Source organism: Trypanosoma brucei, chromosome 3 (assembly GCF_000210295.1).
Source record: "Trypanosoma brucei gambiense DAL972 chromosome 3, complete sequence".
NCBI classification, from domain to species: domain Eukaryota; phylum Euglenozoa; class Kinetoplastea; order Trypanosomatida; family Trypanosomatidae; genus Trypanosoma; species Trypanosoma brucei.
Window position 1 is genome coordinate 461,096 of NC_026736.1, and position 23,669 is coordinate 484,764.

The following is a 23,669-nucleotide window of genomic DNA, read 5'->3' on the forward strand; positions in this document are numbered from 1 at the left end:
GCGCGGGTGTGCATCATGGAAAAAAAAGTGAAAGTGGTGGAGGACAAAAAAAAACGAACTGAGCGGCGGAGAAAACATACGAGTAAGGGTCGCAACAGGAACGCAAACGAAAAAAAATATTATATAACGCACAGCCGCGCAACAAAAAATCTGTACACGCATTGGTACAGCGGACAAAACTTGTCAGATCTTGTCGTTACAATGTTGAACCAAAACGGTCTCGCAGCGCAACCCACGGCGAGCGGCCACCGCATGTGAGCAAGCACCTTTTTGCCGAGTGTCACACAAATTAAGGTTGGTAACGATGCATAACGAACAAAAAGAAATGAACGAAAGAGGCAAAACTCAGGGGTGGTCGCCATTCAAAGGTGAAATACACCCTAGAAAGAGAGAAAGGTCACACCGCAACATCCACATATATATATATTTATTTATTTATATTTATATGAGCACATAAACAAACATGGCGATGAACAAACACTTCCGGCCAAGGTGCAGCGGTAGGCGTTGACCAGATGAGTTTCGAAGCGAGGGTCAAATTGATAAAAGTGAGGGAAGATGGGGAAAGCCTCATGCGAATAGAAATGGGAGATAGCAAGCTTACCATACTGTATAAACCTTTCCTTTCCTCCACAAGACACACAGCCTCGGACACAAGCGAAAAGCCACTTCGTTAAATAAGTGGAAGGAACACAGTACAACAGAATGGGATGCCACGGGAGGGCAGGAGCAAAAGGTGTTCTAAGCACTAAATGTTGTGCACCTCAATTCCCCTCAAAGGTAACGATGTGGGTGACACATGTGGCAATTATGTACGTGGCAACTGCCTATCAACGCGGCAACATACCACTCAGCACAACATCCCCTCGTGCATACTCACACAGTCGACACAAGTGCTTACCACCTCTGCGTGTTAGCGTACGGCAAGACAGACTCGGAGAGAGTATGAAGTTTGGAAAGGAGAAACGCAGCCCAAAAAGGATTTGTCATGAGCAAATCAGAGGGTAAAGCAAGCGTCAACGGCTGGCCGTATTGATTCATGCATCGGCACGTTCTCGGTCGCGTGATAACGAAAACATTCACTGGCACTACTACCGACTTCAACAATAATCAGCGACAAATCTGTCCAAGTATAACCCATGAACCTCGTTCTACGAAAAGAAAAGTTGGGGTTTCTCCCTTAGTCCTTAAGCAAACCCTCAGTACGCATGCGAGCCTCTTCATCAACCTCTACTCTGGGTCTTTACTCGACCGGGAGGACAAAAGCCGCGGCATAGCTAAGTCAACAAAATGCCCATCGGACGCAAAAAATCCCCCTTGAATATCTTTCCCACGGTCCGCAACACCATTAGAATTTTCCCGTCGCTTCTTGCTTTTAGTTACTAGTGGTGACATGGGTTGAGATAACCCCTCCAGCTCCGTGACATAGGAGAAAAGGTCCGCCATGTCCATCATACCAAACTTTGGATCTGCTGTTCCCGATTGTCTCTCAAGCGAGCCCGGGCCCGACCCCGACCTGCTGTTGCTACATGCGTTTGCACCTGAGAGAGAAAGACTCCCTTTTGCGCGTTTCATCTTATTTGGGCTTGGTATATCAACGAGCCATCGATGCGAAAGAAGCTCTCTTGCACTCGGACGAAGGGCCGGATCCCGTACAAAACAAAGATCTAAAAAGTCTTGCAACAGGGGAGACCCCTCGCAGTTGACTGGAAGGCGGGGTGATCCTGAGTTATTTGATACTATCGCAAATAGCACCGCAGCAGGATTTTTCATATTCCCCCCAAACGGCTTCCTTCCACTTATCATCTCGTATACGGTAACACCTAAACTCCACACATCCGCTGCTGTTGTGTAGCTACTTCCCCCCTTATTATCATTGTTGCTCCTATAATCAAAGTCACCGCCACCGGCATCGGGGGAGTCATCGGTGTCATTTGGTACATTCCTATCGCTATCGACAACTTCTGGAGCCATATACCATGGTGTTCCCACCGTAGTGTGCATCCCGACAGTATCATCGATGAGTTTACTCACACCAAAGTCTGTTAACTTGCAGCGACCATCCGCGGTGATAAGAACATTGGCAGGTTTGATGTCCCTATGACAAATACGGGCAGTATCATGCAGATACGCGAGCCCCTCTAGCAAGTCACGAGCATACGACCGCACTACATTCTCACGTAAGGATCCCTGCCGTCTAATGATCCCGTCCAATGACCCGCCGTTCACGTACTCCATTATTATCTCTACACCCACTGCGCTACGGCGTGCGCCATAATACGTAACGAGGTTTGGGTGTTGCACCCGTTCCATCAGATGAATCTCCTGCAAAATCGCTCGCATGTCGTCGGAGATAACAGGAGGTTCCTGAGGAAATGCATCTCCCCCATCCCCACCTTCCGGTGCGACAACACCACCGTCGTACAGAGGAATTTCCTTCACGGCAACGAAACAACCTTTTTCCTCATCGTAACCCTCGTAAACGACACCTCTCGCCCCAACGCCTAACTTGCGATTCGTCCTACGGATGTTCTCCATCCAGCAAGGCGTAAACCCAGCCCCCTAATAGGGAAACTGGGGTGAGAAATGTACTGAAGGGTAAAATATGCAAGGAAATGCGTTATTAAGATATTGTACACGGACACTCTGCACACGCACAAACAACCAAACACGCCCCCCAAACGCGTAACTGTCTCACAGCCGAGTCGGGACAGTTGAATAATAAACGGGGATAAAAAATAGAACTAAAAGGGTCAGTACACTCAACTTAAGGAAAAGTTTCACCTAAGCGGGGAACCTTAAGGGTAAATCACACGCCTGAGCTAACAATATATCTAATTTACAACAACCAGCACTACTAGTAACCAAAAAAAAAAAAGGAGAGAGGTGACCGCAGATGACAAGCAGTTGCAAAAGGGAGAATGGGGAAATATTGAGATTAAATGAGAATGGTTTGAATACAAACGAACACAACTAGGTGAGGGAATCCCAAGGATGAGCATAACATACACAAGCACACCTGTACATGGTGCACAAACAAAACAAAATGTGGGGCTTCACAACACCATGCATAACTATGGTCAACACACGATGCCCATGCACATGCTCTAAAAGAGCCGGTGTGTGAAATGAAAGGAACAAAAAGGACACACAGAGACACACAAATGTATATAAATAAACGCTGGTATCATAAATTTACAAGAAGCCGACAAAGGCACGGGGTATATTCCTCAAGAGAGAGGTGTCAAATCCACGAAGATGGGTGGAGGAATCGAACCTAACCCAAACCAAAAGCGGGCGAATGCCAACACACCCACCACTATCTCCATCCGCCAACCCATAGACACAACCACATCTCTTTCCTTCACATTCCCCTTCCCTTCTGGTGCCCCTCGGCTCTTTAACACGCCCACACCTCTGGAGAAATCCGCTGAGGTTTAGTGGAGCACATGCCGTGCACGGAGTACAACATGCAACAAGTATGACTCTACCGTCTTATCCGCCGAGTTGTTTATAAATATCCACATTGGCCACCGCCCTTCTAACTGGCCTTCCGGTAGTCTCAACATGCTCATGTGCAGCGTGATAACTTGAGTATCTTGCGGGGCAAGCACGAACGTCTTTGGTTGGACATGAAGTTGGTACTTGTAGTTGTGATGAACAGTAAACATATCCTCACTTAAACAGACATTCACAAAATGCAGCCGTCGGAGTATTGGCGCGTTGGCTTCCTCAACACTCAACTCGATTGTTTGTGTATATGTCGGAGTCGGATACACCGTGGGAACTGTAACCAACGTTTTGGCAAGATGGTTGCTAGTCAGCGAATGCAGTAATATGTGCTGTGTTCCCACCTCATGCGGTCGAAGGTGCATCATATACAATCCCTCTCGCTGCTCCACGCGCATGCGCGGGTCACTGCAATAAATCGCCTCAACACCCTCAGACGGAAGTGCCACAGCAGTGGTTTGACCGAACATCAGCTCACGTGTGGTCACCGTCTGTGAGGCAAATATGCTAAGCTCCCATGTTTCTAATGCTTTACTCAACTTTTCATCCTCAAAAAGAGTGAGATACTCCACTCGTTGTTCATTACAATCCCGTGGAATCGTAGTGTGGATAGTTACTTCCTCCCACACAGTAACCGATGACTGAGTAATGGGGTCTAACACTACATTCGGCTCCACTGTCGTCTCATCGGAGGCAATAGAAACATGGAGGCATGCATCACGCATAGTAGAAAGCAGCTTGTCACGTTCGGATGAAACTGAAAAGGCAGAGGAAGAAAAGAACCGTGAGAATATTTTCTTCGTCACCCTTGACCCACTGGGGCCATATACCTCATAACGACGGTCGACACATGGCGGTCCCACATTGGCGTGCACGTCGATAATTCGTACCGCCTCATGAGTGGGAGTGTATACAAACGCACGAAGGTTAACCTGTTCGCCCTCCACATCAACGCTGGCCGAGCGAGAGTCCATTGCGTAAGTGTTTCTCTGCTGATTGAGACGAACGACAAAAAGAATGTCCGCATGTTCGCGCGGCCCCAAGTGGACTGTTGGGCACGACAACACATCAAGCGCATCAGTGGCTGCTGGGTCCACTTCCACAGTGAATTGTAATCCCTGAGCAAATGGGTTCTGAAACGTTACGGATACCTGCTCTGGTCGGAAAGAGGCAACAGAAATGTAATGGTGCACGGTGAGGCGCTCCATTAGAGCCTCGCCTATCTTCTTTGACTTAAGTTCGTCTCGCTGTTTCTCCAGATAACGTAGCTTAAACTCACAATCTGCATCTTGCGGTCGAGCCCCTAAGTGAACCTTTGAAGATTGAATTCCATTGGCATAGAGCTGCTTAATGTACTGCGCACGACGCCAGTGCATATCATTGTCCGACACACTAGAGGCGGTAGAAAAATCCACCCCCGCTGTCGGTCCATGTTGCTTCAAACCCGTCGTAGACCCAACGAGGGGTTGAGCCCCCGGGTACGGCACACCCGTTACTCCGCCCGTTTCCGGACCCGAATGCACAGCTTGCTGCTGATTTGCGGCGTCATTAGCGGTGGTCATCAAGCCCTGCCGAGTAGCCTCCTGTTGCGGATGGTGCTTTGCCTCCATAAGGTTTGTATGCGGTAACTTCCTCGCCACAACGACACGTGACACCTTCAGTGGCTCCACAACACGATTCTCACTCTGCTTCGGGAGCGGTTGACCCGTGCAAATGCAAAAAAGGGTCACATGCAACGAACCAGCATCTCGCACTACGGGCAAAACTTTAGATGGTACCTGAATTTCAGTGAAGCTGAGATCACGGTACACAACCAAGTCCTTTGGAATGCGAGCGCTCTCAGCATTGTACGGACGGCGAAACTCTGAGAGGCGTACATTCGCACTGCAAACGTAAAACATGGTTAGTGCGTTATAGATGTGAACATAGAGGATTGCATTGTCGCGTTGTTTATGCTTGTGCAAAAAGGGATTGTTAGCGACCTCAAAGGGTTCATACCATATCATACCGCCCCGCTGCTTTCCTTCATACAATTTAAATGTGCTCACGTGCAATGATTTATCGACAGCTACAGCCCGAATGGGTCCTATGGTTTGGAAAGGTAGCGATCCAAAGGAAAACATGAAGCAAATATCCTTTGGTATAGGAATGGACTCATCTACAGTAAGTCCTTCGAAGCGAATACCGTACATCGACCCGGCGTTTGTACAACTAGCTGATGTGTGCTCATCGATGGGGACGGCGTGCAGCGGATGAAGAATGGGTTGCAAACCCTCCTCTAACTTACGGCGTGTCTCCCATGAATAGAAACGGCAGTTGGTGTAAAGTTAAGTACGGTGATGGAGTCGGTTGCGTCATCCAGCTGCTTACCGGACTCGCTGACTCGTTTCGCCTCAACAGCCCGTTGGCGGTGCTGTCGAGAAGCCTGCTCCTGCATCTGCCGCAGCCGGCGGGTTTCTTCCATGATGTTGCAGAGCATCTTAAACACGTCAGTGGAACGCCCCTCGAGAACGGCCCCCACCGCGCTGCCATCATCGGCGTAGTCTAACAAAGGGAATGATGCCGCACTGTGCCTTTTATCGGCAGCGGCAACTGGCGCCAACGCATCTGCCGTTGAAAGAATCTCCGTCTGCCGCCTACGCATATCAAATGGAGTAGGGATCAATTTGGCACCTTCAGTAATGGAGAGTAAAGTTGTTTTCCCCTCCCCCTCAGCTGCACTCACACCGTCCCCCTCATCTCCCAGCCTACCGCGCCTGCGTCCCAGTCGCCCTTCGCCCCTAACACCCGGCCGTGATACGTCGGCAAGAGTATCAACAACGCCGGTATCATAATATCCCACCACTAGTGTCACAACAACGGGAAGCTTCCCGTACGGTGATGTGGGTTCCAACATGAGCATGCGTTGATCTCGGCACGAGAAAGGTCCCTGAAGTGTGGGAAGGTTCTCTATGCGGACATCACAATCTTTCATAGGCATCACACAGAGGGGAAAAACACAGAACCCTAAGACGCGGAAATCGTCATCTATTTCCCTTTTTCGCCGTATTGCCAACACCAGCGAGGTGGCGGAATGGACCGGTAGGCCGTCAATCTCCAGCGGGGTGGCGGAGTGCAGCAGCTGCTCCTTTAATTCTATTTGCTCAGATTTCACAGGCAAAGACGACAACGATAACGACAATGAATCAGAAAATTCTGAAACGTTTGATGGTTTGGACCCATCCCTAAACACTAGTGAAACCTCAGCCCCCTGCCCCAACTGCCTATAACCGTTGTGGGCCACGACGGCAATGCGCCACTCTGCTGAGCTGTCGCGCCATTCATCATCGTCCGCGGTCGGTACTATGTAAATATTCTGCAACACGCATCGGAAAATGTCGGTCGACGCCTGTGGGCAGTCGTCTACGAAGCTACGCGGTACCATAACACCGGTAGGGACCAGCCGCGTCAACAGTTGGCGTGTGGTATCGTCCTCAATAATCACCGCACTAAACGTAATTGTGTGCTCTTCCCCCTCAGATGCAGGCCACGCCTTGCGGCCTAAAGTTAAAACGTGCGCGCTGCCACGGTAAAGCTTGACAGAGGTGCTGGAGGCCATCGCCGACAGCTCAACATAACCCCAAAACAGTGCCTGCCGCCGCAGAACCGCGTCCGGAAGCGGAGCCGGGATCAGAATCTCCACAGCTAGAACCACATCGTTTGGCCGACCCTGAAAAAGAACCGGCTCCCGCTCATCTCCTCGAGGAACATCATACGTCGCACCCACAAAATGGGAAGTGGCAACGTCAAACAGCGTCATTCGAAGCGCCACAACATCTTGGAATGGTGGTTCGGAGGGGAGCGGGTCCCAATTCACCTGAAGCGTGAGTACTCCATCAGTGGCACCCTCTGCCGCTGTATTGCATTCCCATGTATCATATCGTACAGCACTGGAGAGCAGCGCCCGCGCAGTTTGCTCCGCCGACCGGCTTCGTCTCATTCCCATTTTGTCTTCTTGGCACTACCTTCGTTCGCGATGCACCTGCGAAGGGAAATCTTTTTTCCCTTCTGAGTGCCCGTGCCTCCGTCCCTAATTGAAGCACGCCAACAACCAAACTTTATGGATGATGGCACTTCACGAAGTGCAGCAGATTTACTTGAGTCTTCCTAACTTCCACGCCCTCTATTCCGCTTCAAGCGAAACTGAAAAGGCAACTCACAAAAGCCAGAGACACAATGTAAAGGCTAGTTGTCAGTAAACCATAGAGAAGAAAGTAGAAGAAGAATGCCAACGGCAGGTATCAATAATGGTGCAATCTCATCGTGGGTGTCGAGTTGCGAAGGGAAGAAGCAAAGAACAGGACCAAAGTAATAAAGCGGTTTAGGCGCCCGTACGATATAAAAGACAGAAAACTCACCGACCTTAAGTGGCGGCAACACCACTATGCTCAAACAGAACTGCTGGTTTGGGTGATTATTACCGTAATAGTTGTTATCACCACCGTGCCTCTCACTACCGTGTTACTGTTGTCATTACTTGCTTGCCTATTGAGAATAGCCCCAGCAAGTGAGCGGGCGGCAGCATCGGCAAGTGCCTCAATTAAATTACATTCAAGTACCCCAACTCACTCCTCCCACTGTTCTCCAGTAACTGCAGTTCCCTTCCCAATCCGACCTTGGTTTTAACACTCCGCGTGCGGGACCTCTCTCAAGGCGGTAGTCGGATGCCACAGGGACCAAGTCAGCAAGAAGAAAGAAATGCAAAGAAGGAAAGTGGTAGTTGCGACACGCCAGAGCCAACGGCGCTGTTGAGCAGCAAAATCGTGATGAAGCCGCCAACTGCACCGTATGATGGCATGCGCAGCCCACCGTAAAACGCTAACGTTTGAACCGATAATTGATAAAGGCACCCCATTCATATTGGAATAGTGTGTGCCCAGTTATACCAACGTAATAAGTGCATTAACAGGAAGCAGGCCAGGCCTACAAACCGAGTTCAGTGGGATCCCTCCCTGCCTTCTCAGCCAATTCTCTTTTGTATTCTTCAAACATTTTCTCCATTCGATGTGATTCATTCACCACTAACAACACGAACATAAACCAAATGTAAGCGAGGGCCACCACCTGAGCCATGTCGCCCCACTTGTTCAGCTTATCAACAGTGTCGGTATCTCCAACAACGGCAGTCGTGTGATCCGTTACGTTAAACCCGAGACTCTGCAACACATTCACTGCGTCAGGTACATAAGCCGGTGGAAGGATAAACATCAGTGAGCGGTTGTCTTCCGACGGGTGTGTGACGTACCTTTCTCCCACGATGTTAAGCACGCGCCTCCCAACCCAGCTGTGAAACCTTTCACGATACATATTCGGTGTCAGTAGCAAAAGCAGCATTGGGGTTCGAATTGGCTGTTCGCGTGAGATAAATTCACGCCGTGTGAGGTTAAGATCTATACAGTCGGGAAACCCCATAGGGTGAAAGTACGCGTAACCGGGGAAGATGTTTCGGCGCAAAAGAATGCGCGCGAGGTAAACGTGCGTCGGATTAAATATGTCGTTACTAACGTACAATTTGTGCTCCTTTGCGTAGGGCTGATAGACCCACTCAGAGTAATATGAATCTAAGGCATACCGCGGTGCAGGAACAATAACTATCTGTTGCTTTCGAAACGGGTGCGTCACCTTCAATACGCTTGCTAGGTATTTTTTTTCCTCAGTGCGAATGATATCCTGCACGCGCCACTTCTTCTTCGCGAAGAGTGACATGCTCTCTGGAGAAGATTCTGTCAGTTGGGCGGCACCCGGTGACTTGACGCTCAACTGCCACTAATACTGAACAGTTATCGCCTTCTCTCGCCTCTGCCCGCACCGCACGGTTCTCACGCTTCCGGTCCTGCGCGGGATATAAAAACACAGTTGACAGGAATAACAATGAACGTGATAAAAAGAGACATCAATAATGAGATGTTGCCGAATGGACCGCCACAAACAAAGGAGAGGGTAAAATAACATAACAACACTTTGATTCCATTTTTTTTTTTTTAAACGGTTAGCGCAAAAGAAAACGATAGCACTCTTCAACAACGAAAAAGAAAACCTTGGGTTACGAGAGCTCCATTGAACGCGCCCGGGCACATTGTAGTAAGATAAACCAACATTTTTAAAGGTAAAAAGAAGACATAACGGCGCCCCAACGTTGAAGATTCGTTCGACCACTCCGGAGTAACAGCTAAAGAAACATCCCACACACAAATACACGCGCGAAAGCAGGCATTCCTATGCACTGGTAACTGATAGTGACAAAACTATGTTCGTATCGCCATAAAGCACAGCAATGTTTCAAGGGAACGAAAAGACAAAGTAGAATGCGACACCACCACCACCACCACCACCACCCTGGTCCCTATATATCTCAACGCGGTAAAAACCAGAAGCAGGTTTTAAAAAAAAAAGGTATTTACCACGTTGTTACCATAGGGAACGAAAAGAAAAAAATGAAAAGAAATGAAATGAAAAGAAAAGAACCGTTTCCGCAAAATAACATCCCTGTAATGGTGCACTCCAATACCTTCCCTTCCACCATCAGCTGTGAGCTCACATACCCATTCCTCATAATATTGTCTTCCTAGCGCCGGGACTGAAAATCTACAACAGTCTCATCCCATTCCCTACTCACACACACACACACACACACACATACACACTGGGAAGCGAACAGTGGCGCTAAGGAAGATGCAAACAAGCGCGCACTCGTGAGAACAGAAGGGCGGCACCTAATTGTCACTCCTCAACAACCGCCCTCAAGCGCACAAAGTTCAGCTGTGTGGCGCTCCACGTACGCAAGTGCGCAACTGTCATTTACTCGACGTAAATGTGGAGTGAGGGCATCACGCACAGTGCGGTGGTAATCATTCACCAACCGCACCTCGTCAGCAGTTAGCATCGACACATCAATGAGATCTCGGCACAATGGCACCATCGTGAGTGCCTCAAACGTGAGAAACCCCTCTTGGCTGTGACGTGTCGGTGCCCGCACGATTACCTCCAAGTTTTCAATACGTATGCCGTACTTTCCTGCTTTATAGTAACCAGGCTCATTAGACATAATCATTCCAGCAGCGAGAGTTGCTTCTGTTGGAGTGGGTCGATATCCAATACCCTGAGGTCCCTCGTGTACGTTAAGGAAAGACCCGACGCCATGACCCGTACCGTGGGCGTAGTCTAAACCATACCGCCAAAGGTGGACGCGCGCGAGTGCATCGAGCCGATGACCAGTCGTGCCTGTTGGCCACACCGCGTTGTGGAGCGCCAAGTGACCTTTCAAAACAAGTGTATAAGCCTGGCGCTCCTCATCAGAGGGTGGATTGAAACAAACTGTACGAGTTACATCAGTCGTACCGTCAAGGTATTGAGCACCACTGTCCACAAGATAGAGTTGGTCCGGTACGATGGTAGCAGATCCCTCCTTGGGAGGGGTGTAGTGCACAACAGCACCATTTGGCCCAACGGAGGAAATAGTGGGGAAACTGAGCTGCACAAAGTGCTCCTGCTCGCGGCGGAAACCCTCGAGAACATCAGCACCGCTACACTCGGTGATAGTGGTGTCACCCTTCACAACAATCATGTCGTGTAACCACGCGAGGTACCGCGTAAGTGCTACGCCGTCCCGTACGTGACAGCGGCGGAACCCTTCAATCTCAACGGCATTCTTTACTGCTTTAAGTCTCTGCGCTGGGCCGCATTTCACCCGATTCACTTTCATTTTGCATGACTCGAGCAGGGAGTACAGTCGTTGGCTCGTCTGGTATTCGTCGACCAGAAAGGCGGTGCCAGTGGGGAGCGCGCGGACATAATCCTCCAGCGCCTCATACGGGTGGAGACTAACTGAGACGACACTGCGGCCGGATTGGGTCAATTCCGCCTCGACAGGTGAAGATACCTTCGCTGAATCCACAAAGAGCGCCACGGCCGGGTCGGGGGCGGAACGTACAAGAGCATAAGAATAAAATACCGGATTGTACGGAACGTCACTTCCACGTAAGTTCGTGAGCCACGCTACCTCGTCAAGCGCAGAAAGGATCATGGCCTCACATTTTTGTCCCTTGAGCTCCTCCACAAGTGCCATCACCTTCTCCTCACGAGTTTGCCCACAGAACTGCTCAGGTCGGATGCTTAACATTTCCGCTTTCGCATCTGAGTTCTGCGGCATAAGTGGTCGAACAATCTCGGGGATAGGAACCAAATTAATAGCCTTCCGGCGCCTCTCCCACTCCGCGACAGTGGCAAGGTTATCATTCATTCCCACCAGCAAGTCTGGTTGAAGGTTGAGTCGGACAAAATCTTCCAGCGAGGGCACCCCCGGATGACCATCACGCATCAGTTGCCACTCCGGGTACAAACAATGGTCCGCTTCAAGCCAATAACGTCCATCCGTCCATAAATACGCCTCCTCCATTGTTATGAGACACGTGCCCGCGCTTCCGTTGAAATTTGTCAAGAAACCACGGCACTTGTAACTGTCCATGACGTATTCGCTGTTGTGCGGATCGCTGGAGGGGACAATAAGAGCATTGATGGAGTGTAACTTCATGGCCTCACGCACGCGAGAAAGAATCTTGGCACTGTTGGTCGGCATTGTACCGTCTAGACGAAAATCCTTATTCCACCTTTGATAGACACAGCGGCCAACGTAAAAAGAGTGTGTCGTAGGTGCACGCAGGATGCAGATAATCGGTGGCGATACTAACGGTAAAATGAAAAGAAGCAACCGAATTTATTATTATTATTATTATTTTTACTTTACCTTTCAAAGGCACGATGGCGAAGAAGTGAATTAGGAAAGAAAATAACGGCGAACCGTCACACACCAGGAGATTATTGAGCGCGCACGGGACAAATACCCTATGATATATATGCACACACATGATTGTGTGTGCATATATTTGCGTGTGATGTGTCGTTATTGTTGCTAACGTTGCTTTTCTTCTTTTTTTTTCATGAAAACTTTGTTACCACGCACGAGATTAAATTGTTACCAGACAGCACGAAGACACAGGGACACATGAGAAAAAAGAAGAAGAAAGGGGAAACGGATATAAAACACCGTATTCTCCCAAGTCTTCCACTACAAGGCGTGGTGTAACTGCCGTACTAAAATGGAGGGAAAAGGGAAAGAACGCTGTCGATTCACTCAGTGGCCCAGATGGCACACATACATACACACACACACGCACACACACACACACACACATATATACATATATATATATATAAACGAGTAAGTAATAATAATAATAAAACAAAAAAACAAAAGCACCCAGGTGGACCTACAACAAGTGGGGATCAACAGGCAGTCCCTGTCGCGTATCTCCGTCGGAGGCTTCCACTAGAGAGAAATAAACAAAAAAAAAGGAAAATGTTTTAACCCCCTCTCCAAACCTCACGCCCTAAACCCCTCCCTCCTTTTTTACATATAAATATAGTCTTACCTCCGTACTCGGCCGCTGTTGGCATTCACAATACATCAATTAATATTTCAGCACTCTGGCTATCAGAAAATTATATCACCCAGTAGAAAAAAAAAGCAGGTGGAAGGGAACTAACTAAAAACAAAAGATACAAGTACAAATAAGAAAGCGAGGGAGAAATGCATGTCATTCCCCACTTTTCTTCTTCAACCAGTATTCCTTGGAAAGGTTATTTGTACAACTTCACTACCATTTCAGTCGCTACGGTATTTGCATGATCTAATTTTGTTTTTCCCTCTTTTAAATGAATCCTTCAGGGAAGCACAGTTACAACCCACCAGTAAGTAATATCACAGTTCTGCGCAGAGAAGTTTCGACATCTGCCGTCGTGGCGGTATCAATGCGATCCTTCAACTCTTCCAGCGCAGCTGCCATCACACGCTGGGCGGCACGGCGCTCACCCAACACGACGGGGTCCCCCAGCACCAACTCGAACCGCAGCGGCGTCGGAATAAAGTCCAGAGTCTGCGAACGGCCCTCCAAAATGACATTATATCCGGCACATCGCAGTTTCTCCACAGCAGTTGCCGCAAAGCAGACAACTTCACCTTGCATTTGTTGGGCTACAGTCGGTACAGCATTGTTCACAGCAGGAGACTTTAACAGCGTGTTCTCGATGTTTCGTACCTGTAGCTTCCCCTTAAGGACGATATCATATACGCCATTACCCAAGTCTTCAAATGTAACCTGTGAGTAAACACGCTGAATCACTTCCGAAGTCAACAACTCCGGGGAAAGGTCTCCCTTTAATTCCTCCAACAGAAGGTGCGTGTAACTTCGGAAGACGTTGCCGTTACTCCATGTGACGCAACGGGGAAGCGTTTGCTGCAGTAGCCGCACCGTTGTCCCCTTCCCCGTGCCGGAAAGTCCCTGCACAATAATGATTTTACCTTCCTTATCGGGGAGTTCCGCCATTATCTCGTTAACCGCATCTTGTGTTGTCTTTGCTGACATGTCGATACGACGTCGCGGTGCAGGCGGCGGGTCTCTACTTTTGCGAAGAGTCCCTCGCTCCACCGCAATTTCTATTCCTTTCTCCAACTTTACGGAGTCCTCTTTATCACGCGCAATAATTGAGGTTCCCTCACTCACGCACAGAAGCTTGAATTTTTCATTGTCGTGTAGGAATTTAATCACCGCCCGGTTGCACGTGTCGTTCTGCTGCAGGAGCAGCTGTGAGGTAATAGTCGTCATGAGTCTGCGCGTTGTTTGCGGTACTCAGTTCCTCCTCGTTTCCTATTTCTTTTTTAAAAAAAAGATACTCCTTCGTTTATCTGATTTCCCCGTTTTGCTTCGTTTTCGCGTTACTACTGATTTCTTTTTGGTTTTAAAATGCTCCGATTGTTAATTTGTGACAATTAATTTACCGTGTTTTTGTTTTAACTTTTTTGTTGGTCTTTCGTACCCGGACTCTCTCACGTTACCGCTCAGCAACACGGAAGCAGTAAAGAAAGGAAGATGGTGGGGGGAGAGAAATGAGAATAGTAGCGAAGTTTCCACAAAATGAAGAATACAGAGTAACGAATAGTAAAATAAAATAAATAAAAGCGGTAAGGAAATGAAACTTGAATGAGGAAGGGGTTGAGAGGAGGAGGAGGAGGTGAAAGAAAGAGAGAGAGAGATGGAAGAAAAGAAAGAGAAAGAACAATAGTAATTTATATATATATATATATAATTAGAACACAAAAAGAGGGGGAAAGGAGGAGAAATGACACCAACGGATTAAAATAATGTTTTAGCGTCCGTTCGGCAATTGGTCACACCACTCGTTAGGTGGCGCCCCACCACTTGCTTTTGTTTCTTTTCCTTTTTGGTATTGTTTTACTTTGCATACTGCATTATTCTTTTTGTTGATTTTATATCATTCCTCTTTATATATCATGTTGTTGTTGCCTTTTTTTATCACCCTTACTGGGATCTTTTTCCCCTTTTTTTTGTTTCATCTTTACCTATTCTCTGCTTCTCCTTTAAGCATAATCTTGGCGGACTCGTCCGGTTTGATTTACAGTTAAGAACAGAAAAGAGAGAACATATATATATATATATACAAAAATGTTATAATCATGATTATCATTTGGCACTTCCACCGGAAGCAGAAATCTCAAACCATATCCTTCAAAAACTCCCCTCCCCTTTGTCTTATTTGGCATCGGTTCCCCTTCTTTTTATTTCTTTTTGGGTACCCCCCCCCCCCGCCTCCATTCCGTTTTTTTTTCTTTTTCATGTAGAAAAAAAAAAAGTTGTTGCTCCCGCCGCTTAAGGGTGCCTCCGACATTTCACACAATAAACAATCAAACGAACAAAAAAAAAAGAGTTTGTTGGCCGCCCTCGCATCCGCCGAAACAAACACAAAAAAAGGGCATCACGAACGTACGCCACGCTAAACATAAAATGAAAAATTAAACAAAAAAACACAAAGATACTTCCGCTGTAAAACTTCCGGAACTTTCAACAACTCAGTGGCCGCAGCTCTCACCGTTATTTTCCCGTTTAATACTTTCCATTTCTCCCCGCTCCCACAACACATGTCATCTTCATCTCCATCTTATCCTCATCCCATCACTCAGTATAGTTATGCATACATGTACGCATTTGCTCTCCATGCTGCGGGAAGGAAAAGAAAAGGAAAGGAAATGAAAGGAAAGGAAAGGAAAGGAAATAAAATAAAGCCCTAAAATCATGCGAAGGGTCGAAAGGGACGAAAGGGGGAAAGGGGGGTGGTTAAGCTCAAAGACACATCGCTGGTACACTGCGGAAGCACAACGCACAAATAGACATATGTATATATATATATATATATATATTAATATATTTTATTTCCCCATTTTTTTCTTTATTCTTCGCAAATATTCATCACCCCTGCATTTTGATGCCGTGTCGTTGCCTTTACCATCAGTGAGAAGGAAAGTAAAGAAAAATACGAGAAGAAGTGACGCGCCGCAAACTAAAATCAAAAAAACAACTAAAAAAAGAGGCACAGTACAACACAGCTGCACACAATAAGAGTGCCGAAAGCGGACACAGCAACGTCGACTGCAAAACTGCAGGGCTGCGTGGTTGAAAAGGGGAAAGTAATAGTGATGAGTGAGCTGTTGAACAGAAAGGGGAAAAGGTAATCATGATGTTCATAGCCGTCCAAATCGTGCAGGCGCTCCCACCATGCATACACGCACACACACATACACACGTGCATACGTTGCGCTAATACCTCCACCTGTAAAATGAACAAAATTAAAAAGAAAGTGTGATCCCGTCCGCCCTCGCTCACGAACAAATACACTCGCATAAAGTATGTTGGCAACGTAGAGAAACACATTTAGCCGAGTATGTATGCATCCATCCAAGTACATACAGTCCAATTAACACAATAGCCATCAAATCAGGTTCACTAAATGATGACGATAACGCGGCTTACGTGCACACAAAAACACACCGCACCGGTGCTGTCACTGCACCCGTGGGGAGATGCTAACACACCGCTGTGAGGGAAAAATGTAGAATTGTGGGAAGAGAAAAATAAACCGCCAGAACAGAGAACAAGAGTAAGATGTATGTTCATATGAAAAGGGTTATGAACGGGTTGACGGATGTGACACGGATTACCCGCCCCAACTTAAATCTCGTTGCACACCTCAAGCTGGTGGTACACCGCCTCACCGTCAGTAATGCGGAGAGTTTTGTCTCGCTTGTTCCTGCTGTAAGTGAAGCACCGCATTGTATTGGTCTAATACAGTGTAAACCTCAGATTCCGCGGCGAGAATCTCCAACATGGGAATCAGCTGCTGCAATTCATTGTCGCCAGGGTCGTCAAACCAAGACGGAATTGGAATTGCATTACGCTGCTGAAATAAGTACGCCACAGGGCTATTGTCAATGATAGCGACACGATCCAGGTCCCGACCAAGCAATGAGAGGTCCTTCACGTAAGCGCCATTGAGAATACTGCAGTGCTCTCGGTAAAGTCGGAGGGAACCGAGTATATTGTCAGTGTCAATTGCATCCATCAGTTGGTTGCAATAAACCGAGACGGAGGCGGTGAATATAATGACCTCAAAGAGAGGTGCCACGGCCTGCAAGAATTCACGCATAAAGGGACGAAAAGCAACATAAACGGTGGTGGATGTGTTCTCCATTCGTACGTCCAGCACTAGATCGTGATGTCGCGACTGACTTGTGAGTGAGCTGTGTACAAGCGTCTCATCAAGATCTAATATAAGTGTGATCTTGTCACGAAAACGCGGAAGCTGTCGTGGAAGGAGGGATGCATGATTCTTCGCATTCACAGGTGAAGTGTTCTTTGGCATCTTTTGTATCCGCCGCACCTGTTCTGAAACGGCATTTTCATAAAGTTTTGCCCTAGCCTGTTTGGTGTTACCACCATCGTCATTGTCACCACTACCGTTGATGTTGGTGACGTCATCCGTTCTTTCCCCGGGAGGCTCACCCGTATCCCGAATGCTATTGACACACCTATACGCTTCCACTAAGGAGGCCGCCGCACCTGTTCTAACGCTTTTGGACGCCGGTTCCTGCGCCTGCGTCATAATAATGCTGCTAACTTGTCGGAGTTCCTCCTCACTCTTTTCCCCTCTATGCTTAACAGGCGGACATGGTGTGCGGTTGCGGCGCGGACGGGCAGCGCTTTCTGGCACTTCAGCCTCAGGGCCTGACCACCGGGCCGAAACGGTGGGTTGCACCCTCGACGGCAAAACAACAGGCGTGGAAGCCGCTTTCTCGTTCACAACGCTTTGTGTCGGCGGTGCTACGGAGGAAATTAACGGAGGTGGGGTTGAAGATTGTTTGGGTAATGCAATTGGCTGCTGTGGCTGAGCCTCCTCCTCTCGCCTACAGTGAGGTTTCTTCGTGCAGTTTCTCACAGTGCTGAGCCTGGCCGAGATGTTTTGGAAGAATGACATGGCATCGTGGTTCATTTTCTTCTTGTCTATTCACCTCCTCTCCCTTTGTCACTCTTTCCTCCTCGGACTGAGTTCAGTAGATACCAAAGTCCCCCTCAAGCTGTTCAATTAAAAAAATATATAATACCGGGAACGACAGAAACGCGCAGCACCACTTCACACCGTCACCCACCACCACCACCACCACTGCTTACTAATTTCTTCTCCTCCCTTCCGCACACGCGTTCGTCGTCCTCGTTGTCCCTAAGACCAACCTCAATTAACAGATCTCAAAGGATAAAATATTTGCTGCTTCTATTCCTTGAACTAACGCTCCAAGTACGTGTCGTTTCGTTGGTGCATTTAAAGAATAAGAAGGAAGATCAATGAAGAAAAGAGAGAAGGTTGTTTAAAGAAAAACAGGCGATGAAGTGAAGTAATAGTGTGGCAACCTCAATTCTCTTCCGCAATTCCACAAGGGACTGATAAGAAAGACAGTTAATATCTGAGCGTAAAAAGTCCGTACGGACTGAAACAGTAAGTGCAAATGCACACCACCAGCACCCCCAAGCAGGGCACCCACACCCCCTCACAGTGCAACAAATACGGAGGAGAGAAGACAATATTTCATCCAATAAACGTTTTCTCGCCTGTGTCACGGTCGACGATTACTTGCGTTCGCGTATCAGGCACGACCCGTACCTCGTAACGGCCCACGTAACACCGCAGATCCGCAAATACGAGCAACAAATTCACATTCACATTTCGACAACCCACACCACTAACAAAGAAACTCATCTCGATTCCTCTCACACCCTCTTCCGTCTGTCCCTCCTCTTTCGCAGTCGATAGCGGCCCGCGCAGCACCGTTGCATCAATTAGTGAGCAGTTCACATCCACGGAACCACCAAGGAGGGGCCCACATACACCTCGAACATCACCTTGAAGTTTGTCGAGATTAGAGATGTATTTATCTTTGAGAGAAGGCACCATCATCTCAACAGCGGTCTTTGGGGGCCGTTCGAAGAGCCTTTCCACAAATTTCTCAGCGAACGGTATGAAGTCATCAGTTTTCAAGAACTGTAATACATCGGACTTCACTTCCGTGTGTGGTTCAAAACGGAACGCTGTGACAAAAAAGCGCTTGCTAACCTCAGTCTTCGCGCTACTTTGATTCCGAGGGGCGGCTCCAGTGGTATGTCTCCATTTCCATGACATGCGACACTTCACCTGCTGTACCTTCTCGAAATCCACCAGTGCGATGATGTGCGCCTCGTCACCGTCATCCTTAACAAGAACGGCATCGCGCATGATGTTCGTCACCTTTCCCAGCCGATCGCAAACCCATCGAACCATTGCTCGCACAACACCGCGTTCCACCCTAACCGTCAGCAACTCCGGATGAAACAAATTCATGAGCTCCTTATCATAGCCAGCGGTGGCGCCATCAGTTAATACTTCTAAAAAGTGCGCCAACGGCGCCACTACCTCCGGTGGTACTTCACCAATGCGCTTTATCCGGTAGTAAAGGTAGTAAAGTAATACTACAAACCATGGAACAACACTAACGATTATTACGCCCAACGTCGATGACGAGTCGAATAGAAGACTATAAATAGCGCTCATGTATAATGAGCCTTTGGATAATCCCCTTCACAATGCACCTCAGTCTAAAAGTGTGTAGCAAGAGCGAAGCGCATAATAAATCGGAGCGAGAAGAAATCCTTTTGCAGTGCCCCAACGGAGCACCTTGTGGAAGGGACCTTCCCAAAAGTAGTGCCGTAGTGGAGTACATCTTTGGCACGTTTGGATGCAATGTTACCAGTCAAATAACACTCGTGCACAATACAACGCATCAACAGCATCCGATAGTGGCATAGTAAAACAGGGGAAACATTGCAAATGGTCATTCCCCACACGGCAGCAGCAAACTCACAGAAGTGTATGTACAATAAAGAGATGAGGCGGGGAGACGGTATACGACACGAACAACAAAGGGAGCAACAATCATTTCGACGACGCCCACCGCTCCAAACCCATGAGCATCCGTTACACCTCACTCCGGTAACTTATGCGGTTCGTTGTTTTCGCGCGCAAACCCATTCGGAAGGCCTTTGGCATTACATCTATTGCTCGATCGCGTTTCTCCCTCCACATGCGGCTTCACAGGCTTCTCAAAAACAGTCTCCCCTGAGGGACGGCTGCAGTAGCTTCCCCATCGCACGGTCCGCGGTTGCACATAACCCGTCGACCCCTTCTGCAAAGCCTTCGGTGGCCTGATCGTCCAAGGTGAAAGTGACAGTGCCGCGCAACGCATCAGTCAATCCAAAAAAGAAAAATGGGACGCAACCAAAAAAAAAAAAAAAGATGGCGTTCCAGTGGGATGCGAGCCGTGCAATTTGGTTTGCACAGTCGCAAGCTATGGTCCGTAACTCGTACTATATTCTTCCCTCCTCCTCTCCCGGGAAACTCTTGGTATCCCATCCAAATAAATCAACAAAGACACCACAACAAGGCGAAATAGAAGAAAACAATACACAACAAAAATGTCTCTTGCGTTCTCTGCTCTCTCAGGTTAAACAACAACCAAAGGTGAATGGTAAACGAGTTTAAGGTACATATACCCGCACTGTTCTTTTTTTAAAAAAAAAGGTAAATCAATATTACAACGTACGGCTATAATCCAAGTGGGGGAAAGCACAGCAACCGACTGATAAGCATGTGCGTGGGGCGACCTAACAACAATCACTTCGTGATGGAGCAGCACATCAAAAACATTCCTCGAAGGGAACCTTAGTTCACTCACAGGACAAACGAAAAATGGCACTTCGCATATCCTCTGGCAACGGAGCGACGCATGTGAGGACTTCGGCTGTACGAGGATGGACCACAGTGACAGAAGAGGCGTGCAGAGCCACACGCTGTAGGAGGGGGGAACAGCAAGCGGCCCCACCATGTTCCACGTCCTGCAATATGGGAAGTCCTACCGCCGCTAAATGCCGACGTATCTGATGCTTTTTTCCCTGCTGAATCCGGGCCTCCACGAGTGCCACGCGGAAACGCTTATAAAAGTGCACAATACGATACTTGGTTGTTATCTTCGCATCCGCCGGATCACGCAGGACCCCATTCAGTGGTATATTTGTGAGGTTTGACTCCACAACGGCACAAAGCGCAAGGTATATCTTACTGGACTGTGAATAGGCAGCGCTAGTCCCCATCTGGTGACGCAGCGACGACGCCGCTACGTCACTTTTTGCCATGATGAGACACCCACTAGTTTCCGTGTCCAAGCGATGAACCTGGCCTTGGCGGAAAACGCGCCTCATCACATCCCCACGTTTCTTGCAGGTTAATTGCAATGAAACAATATCTGTTGCTTTATCATCACACAACTGAGAGCAGCTGAGGGCATGACGCGAAGTCGCCACATGCGGTGGCTTGTTGATGACCAAAAGATCATCATCTTCGTATACAACTGGGAAAATTGGCAGGGGGGATTTTAAGGGATCTCCCGCACGCATTGTCTCGGCGGCTCTTACGCATTCGTGTTCGGGGGGAAGTCTCACTGCTACACGCACATGGCCCTCCGGTGCGGCAACAATGTCTGCACACTCTGGTCTCTTCTCCAATAGCGTCCTCCAGTAGGAACAGTGCGGTGCTAGCGCGAGCAACTGCTCCATGACTGACCGGTCGGTCAGCTGCAGAAGAAAACTAATCTCCGCTGGTCGCTCGAGATCCGAGTGGGACTCACCACACTCTTCAATGAAGTGAGGGAAACTTGAGTGGCTGGGATCCAACTCACCCTCACTCAACAACTTGGCATACTGAAGTAGCAGGCGGTTGTCTACGAGGTTGCGCTTTGGATCTTTTAAAGCACACGACAATGCCGTGCAGTACACAACAGCTTCGTCAACATTCGTAGAAACTTCCCTTTCCGCCTGTGTATTTGTTTCACCAGCCCCACCTATGGCAAAGGCAGAGGAAAACCACGGCCGCTCCAGATCAGTAAGGCACCAGTTGCTCAGGCAGTCGACAGCAACACGGCGTGGAAGCAACCGCTTGCGACAGACCACATCTGTAATAACTTCTGCTCTCTCCAACGGCCACATAGTATCGCTAAGAAATTGGCAACTCCAGCGCTGAATGGCTGCAGCATCTGTTGGGAAAACTATACTGGGGTCAATGTTGAAACGACACGCCACGACAATCGATTCGCGCACAGCTGCTCTCTCCTGCACTGCAGAGGCTGTGGCACACGCATCCGGTGCAGGGCTTGTCCTGGAGGTTGCGGTAGCCGTTGCATCTCCCAAACCCCACAGTCTGTTGCGCAATCGTATGGCCACTTGAGTGGCACATGTCTCTGACGCTGGTGCCACCTCATCCTTTGCTGCAAACCCCTCTAGAAACGATAAAACAGCGGCAGGCTTATCAAGCCGTACCAGACGTGCCAGAGCCGTCGCTGCGGCACTCCCAAGTGAGGGGAGTTCCGCATTCATTGCCATGGCGAGTGCGGCAGCCGGATTAAGTTTAGAAAGTTCCTCCACAACACCGCGGTATTGTGCTATCTCATTATCGGTATACTTACCTCCTTTTTGCAGCAGTTCCTTGGTAAAGGCTTCCACAAGCTTGAGATCGTGAGCCATTAAACGTCCCTCCACTTTCGAGAGAAACCGTGACTGGCGACTCGCCAGCTCGGCAACCGCAGCAGCGGCGCTGCGCTTTACAAAAAGCGGCGCGCGCTGTTCCACATTAAACAATGCTTCCGTACCGAAAGTAAGGGACGACGGCGACAATGACGCCGCAGAGATCCTCTTAGCCTCCCGTACATGAGCTAACGCTTCGGTTTTAGGGAGTTCACTCAGAACTTGTAATAACGCAGCAGTATGCAGTAGTTGCAACTTCACCCTTGTGCCTGAGCCGTCGATGAAGGAAGCATCAAGAAAACACGTCGAAACACCGTGTGGGGCGGATAAACCTTCCAATTTCCGAAGGATAGCGGTGGATGACCGCCTCACGAGCCCACGAGCGTGATGCATGCGTGAAAACGAGAAAAGCACACCCTGCAGACCCCTTTTCCGCCACCTCAAATGCTGGGAACATTTCAGCCCGTTTATTAGGCAATGTTCACGATTTAAAAAATAAAAAAAGAAAAGAGGCGGAATTTGCATTGGTAATGAAGCAGAAAAATCGATGGGCAGAGTTGACGCTGGAAGGGAAGGAAACGGAAAAGGCTTTAGAAAGTTGGATCGCAGCAGCACCACCACCTTTTTTTTAACAAACATTGCAAATGAATCGTGGAACCGCTGCGGCGAAGTTTTTGTCCACTCTCTATCGTCATTGCGCTCAGTTTAAACAATCAGGACAGAGAACGCCCCCCAAAAAAAAAAATGAAGAAAAAAACGGGGAAACGAATAGAGGGAAAGAAAAATCAACTACAACAGGCAGCGGACGCACAAAAAAAACGTTAGAAATGACGCACTGCACAACAATACCAGCCCTCCCACTCTTCACGTATCTTTTCGCCCCTAAAGCATTTAGCCTTTGCGCGACACACCTCGTGAGACACGTAGTTGTTGGCCTGTGGCGTAGCAAATGAAGCGAAATAAGCCAGATTTTCTAGCTTTTATCAAGCGGATACGGCTTAAAACTAAAGTGGTGTGAGCATATGTTAAAAGGATTTCCTCTTTTTTTTTTTTGGTTCTGTTTTTTTTTTTTGAAATAAAAAAAAATCGACCAAAGGGGGGAAGAACCGACC

General features: G+C 48.3%; 9 protein-coding genes across 9 annotated transcripts; 1 reads left to right on the top strand and 8 right to left on the bottom strand.

Annotated features, from left to right (window-relative positions):
* Nucleotides 1-1,230: 1,230 nt before the first annotated feature.
* Nucleotides 1,231-2,538, bottom strand: TbgDal_III2000 (protein kinase, putative; the record flags this gene model as incomplete). The annotated part of the gene is made up of 1 exon (XM_011773853.1): nucleotides 1,231-2,538. The coding sequence occupies one exon, from the start codon at nucleotides 2,536-2,538 to the stop codon at nucleotides 1,231-1,233; it is 1,308 nt and encodes a 435-aa protein (XP_011772155.1).
* An 899-nt stretch (nucleotides 2,539-3,437) lies between these two features.
* On the bottom strand, nucleotides 3,438-7,495 carry TbgDal_III2010 (hypothetical protein, conserved; the record flags this gene model as incomplete). Its single annotated transcript, XM_011773854.1, has 2 exons — nucleotides 3,438-5,680; nucleotides 5,794-7,495. The coding sequence occupies 2 exons, from the start codon at nucleotides 7,493-7,495 to the stop codon at nucleotides 3,438-3,440; spliced, it is 3,945 nt and encodes a 1,314-aa protein (XP_011772156.1).
* Nucleotides 7,496-8,472: 977 nt separating this feature from the next.
* TbgDal_III2020 (hypothetical protein, conserved) lies at nucleotides 8,473-9,255 on the bottom strand (the record flags this gene model as incomplete). The annotated part of the gene is made up of 1 exon (XM_011773855.1): nucleotides 8,473-9,255. The coding sequence occupies one exon, from the start codon at nucleotides 9,253-9,255 to the stop codon at nucleotides 8,473-8,475; it is 783 nt and encodes a 260-aa protein (XP_011772157.1).
* A 1,021-nt stretch (nucleotides 9,256-10,276) lies between these two features.
* On the bottom strand, nucleotides 10,277-12,124 carry TbgDal_III2030 (aminopeptidase P1, putative; the record flags this gene model as incomplete). Its single annotated transcript, XM_011773856.1, has 1 exon — nucleotides 10,277-12,124. The coding sequence occupies one exon, from the start codon at nucleotides 12,122-12,124 to the stop codon at nucleotides 10,277-10,279; it is 1,848 nt and encodes a 615-aa protein (XP_011772158.1).
* Nucleotides 12,125-13,283: 1,159 nt separating this feature from the next.
* On the bottom strand, nucleotides 13,284-14,210 carry TbgDal_III2040 (hypothetical protein, conserved; the record flags this gene model as incomplete). The annotated part of the gene is made up of 1 exon (XM_011773857.1): nucleotides 13,284-14,210. One exon carries the CDS (start codon nucleotides 14,208-14,210, stop codon nucleotides 13,284-13,286), a length of 927 nt encoding a protein of 308 aa, XP_011772159.1.
* A 2,465-nt stretch (nucleotides 14,211-16,675) lies between these two features.
* TbgDal_III2050 (hypothetical protein, conserved) lies at nucleotides 16,676-17,947 on the bottom strand (the record flags this gene model as incomplete). Its single annotated transcript, XM_011773858.1, has 1 exon — nucleotides 16,676-17,947. One exon carries the CDS (start codon nucleotides 17,945-17,947, stop codon nucleotides 16,676-16,678), a length of 1,272 nt encoding a protein of 423 aa, XP_011772160.1.
* Nucleotides 17,948-18,538: 591 nt separating this feature from the next.
* On the bottom strand, nucleotides 18,539-19,537 carry TbgDal_III2060 (hypothetical protein, conserved; the record flags this gene model as incomplete). Its single annotated transcript, XM_011773859.1, has 1 exon — nucleotides 18,539-19,537. One exon carries the CDS (start codon nucleotides 19,535-19,537, stop codon nucleotides 18,539-18,541), a length of 999 nt encoding a protein of 332 aa, XP_011772161.1.
* Nucleotides 19,538-19,813: 276 nt separating this feature from the next.
* On the top strand, nucleotides 19,814-20,191 carry TbgDal_III2070 (hypothetical protein, unlikely; the record flags this gene model as incomplete). Its single annotated transcript, XM_011773860.1, has 1 exon — nucleotides 19,814-20,191. The coding sequence occupies one exon, from the start codon at nucleotides 19,814-19,816 to the stop codon at nucleotides 20,189-20,191; it is 378 nt and encodes a 125-aa protein (XP_011772162.1).
* Nucleotides 20,192-20,709: 518 nt separating this feature from the next.
* Nucleotides 20,710-23,196, bottom strand: TbgDal_III2080 (hypothetical protein, conserved; the record flags this gene model as incomplete). The annotated part of the gene is made up of 1 exon (XM_011773861.1): nucleotides 20,710-23,196. The coding sequence occupies one exon, from the start codon at nucleotides 23,194-23,196 to the stop codon at nucleotides 20,710-20,712; it is 2,487 nt and encodes an 828-aa protein (XP_011772163.1).
* Nucleotides 23,197-23,669: the final 473 nt, after the last annotated feature.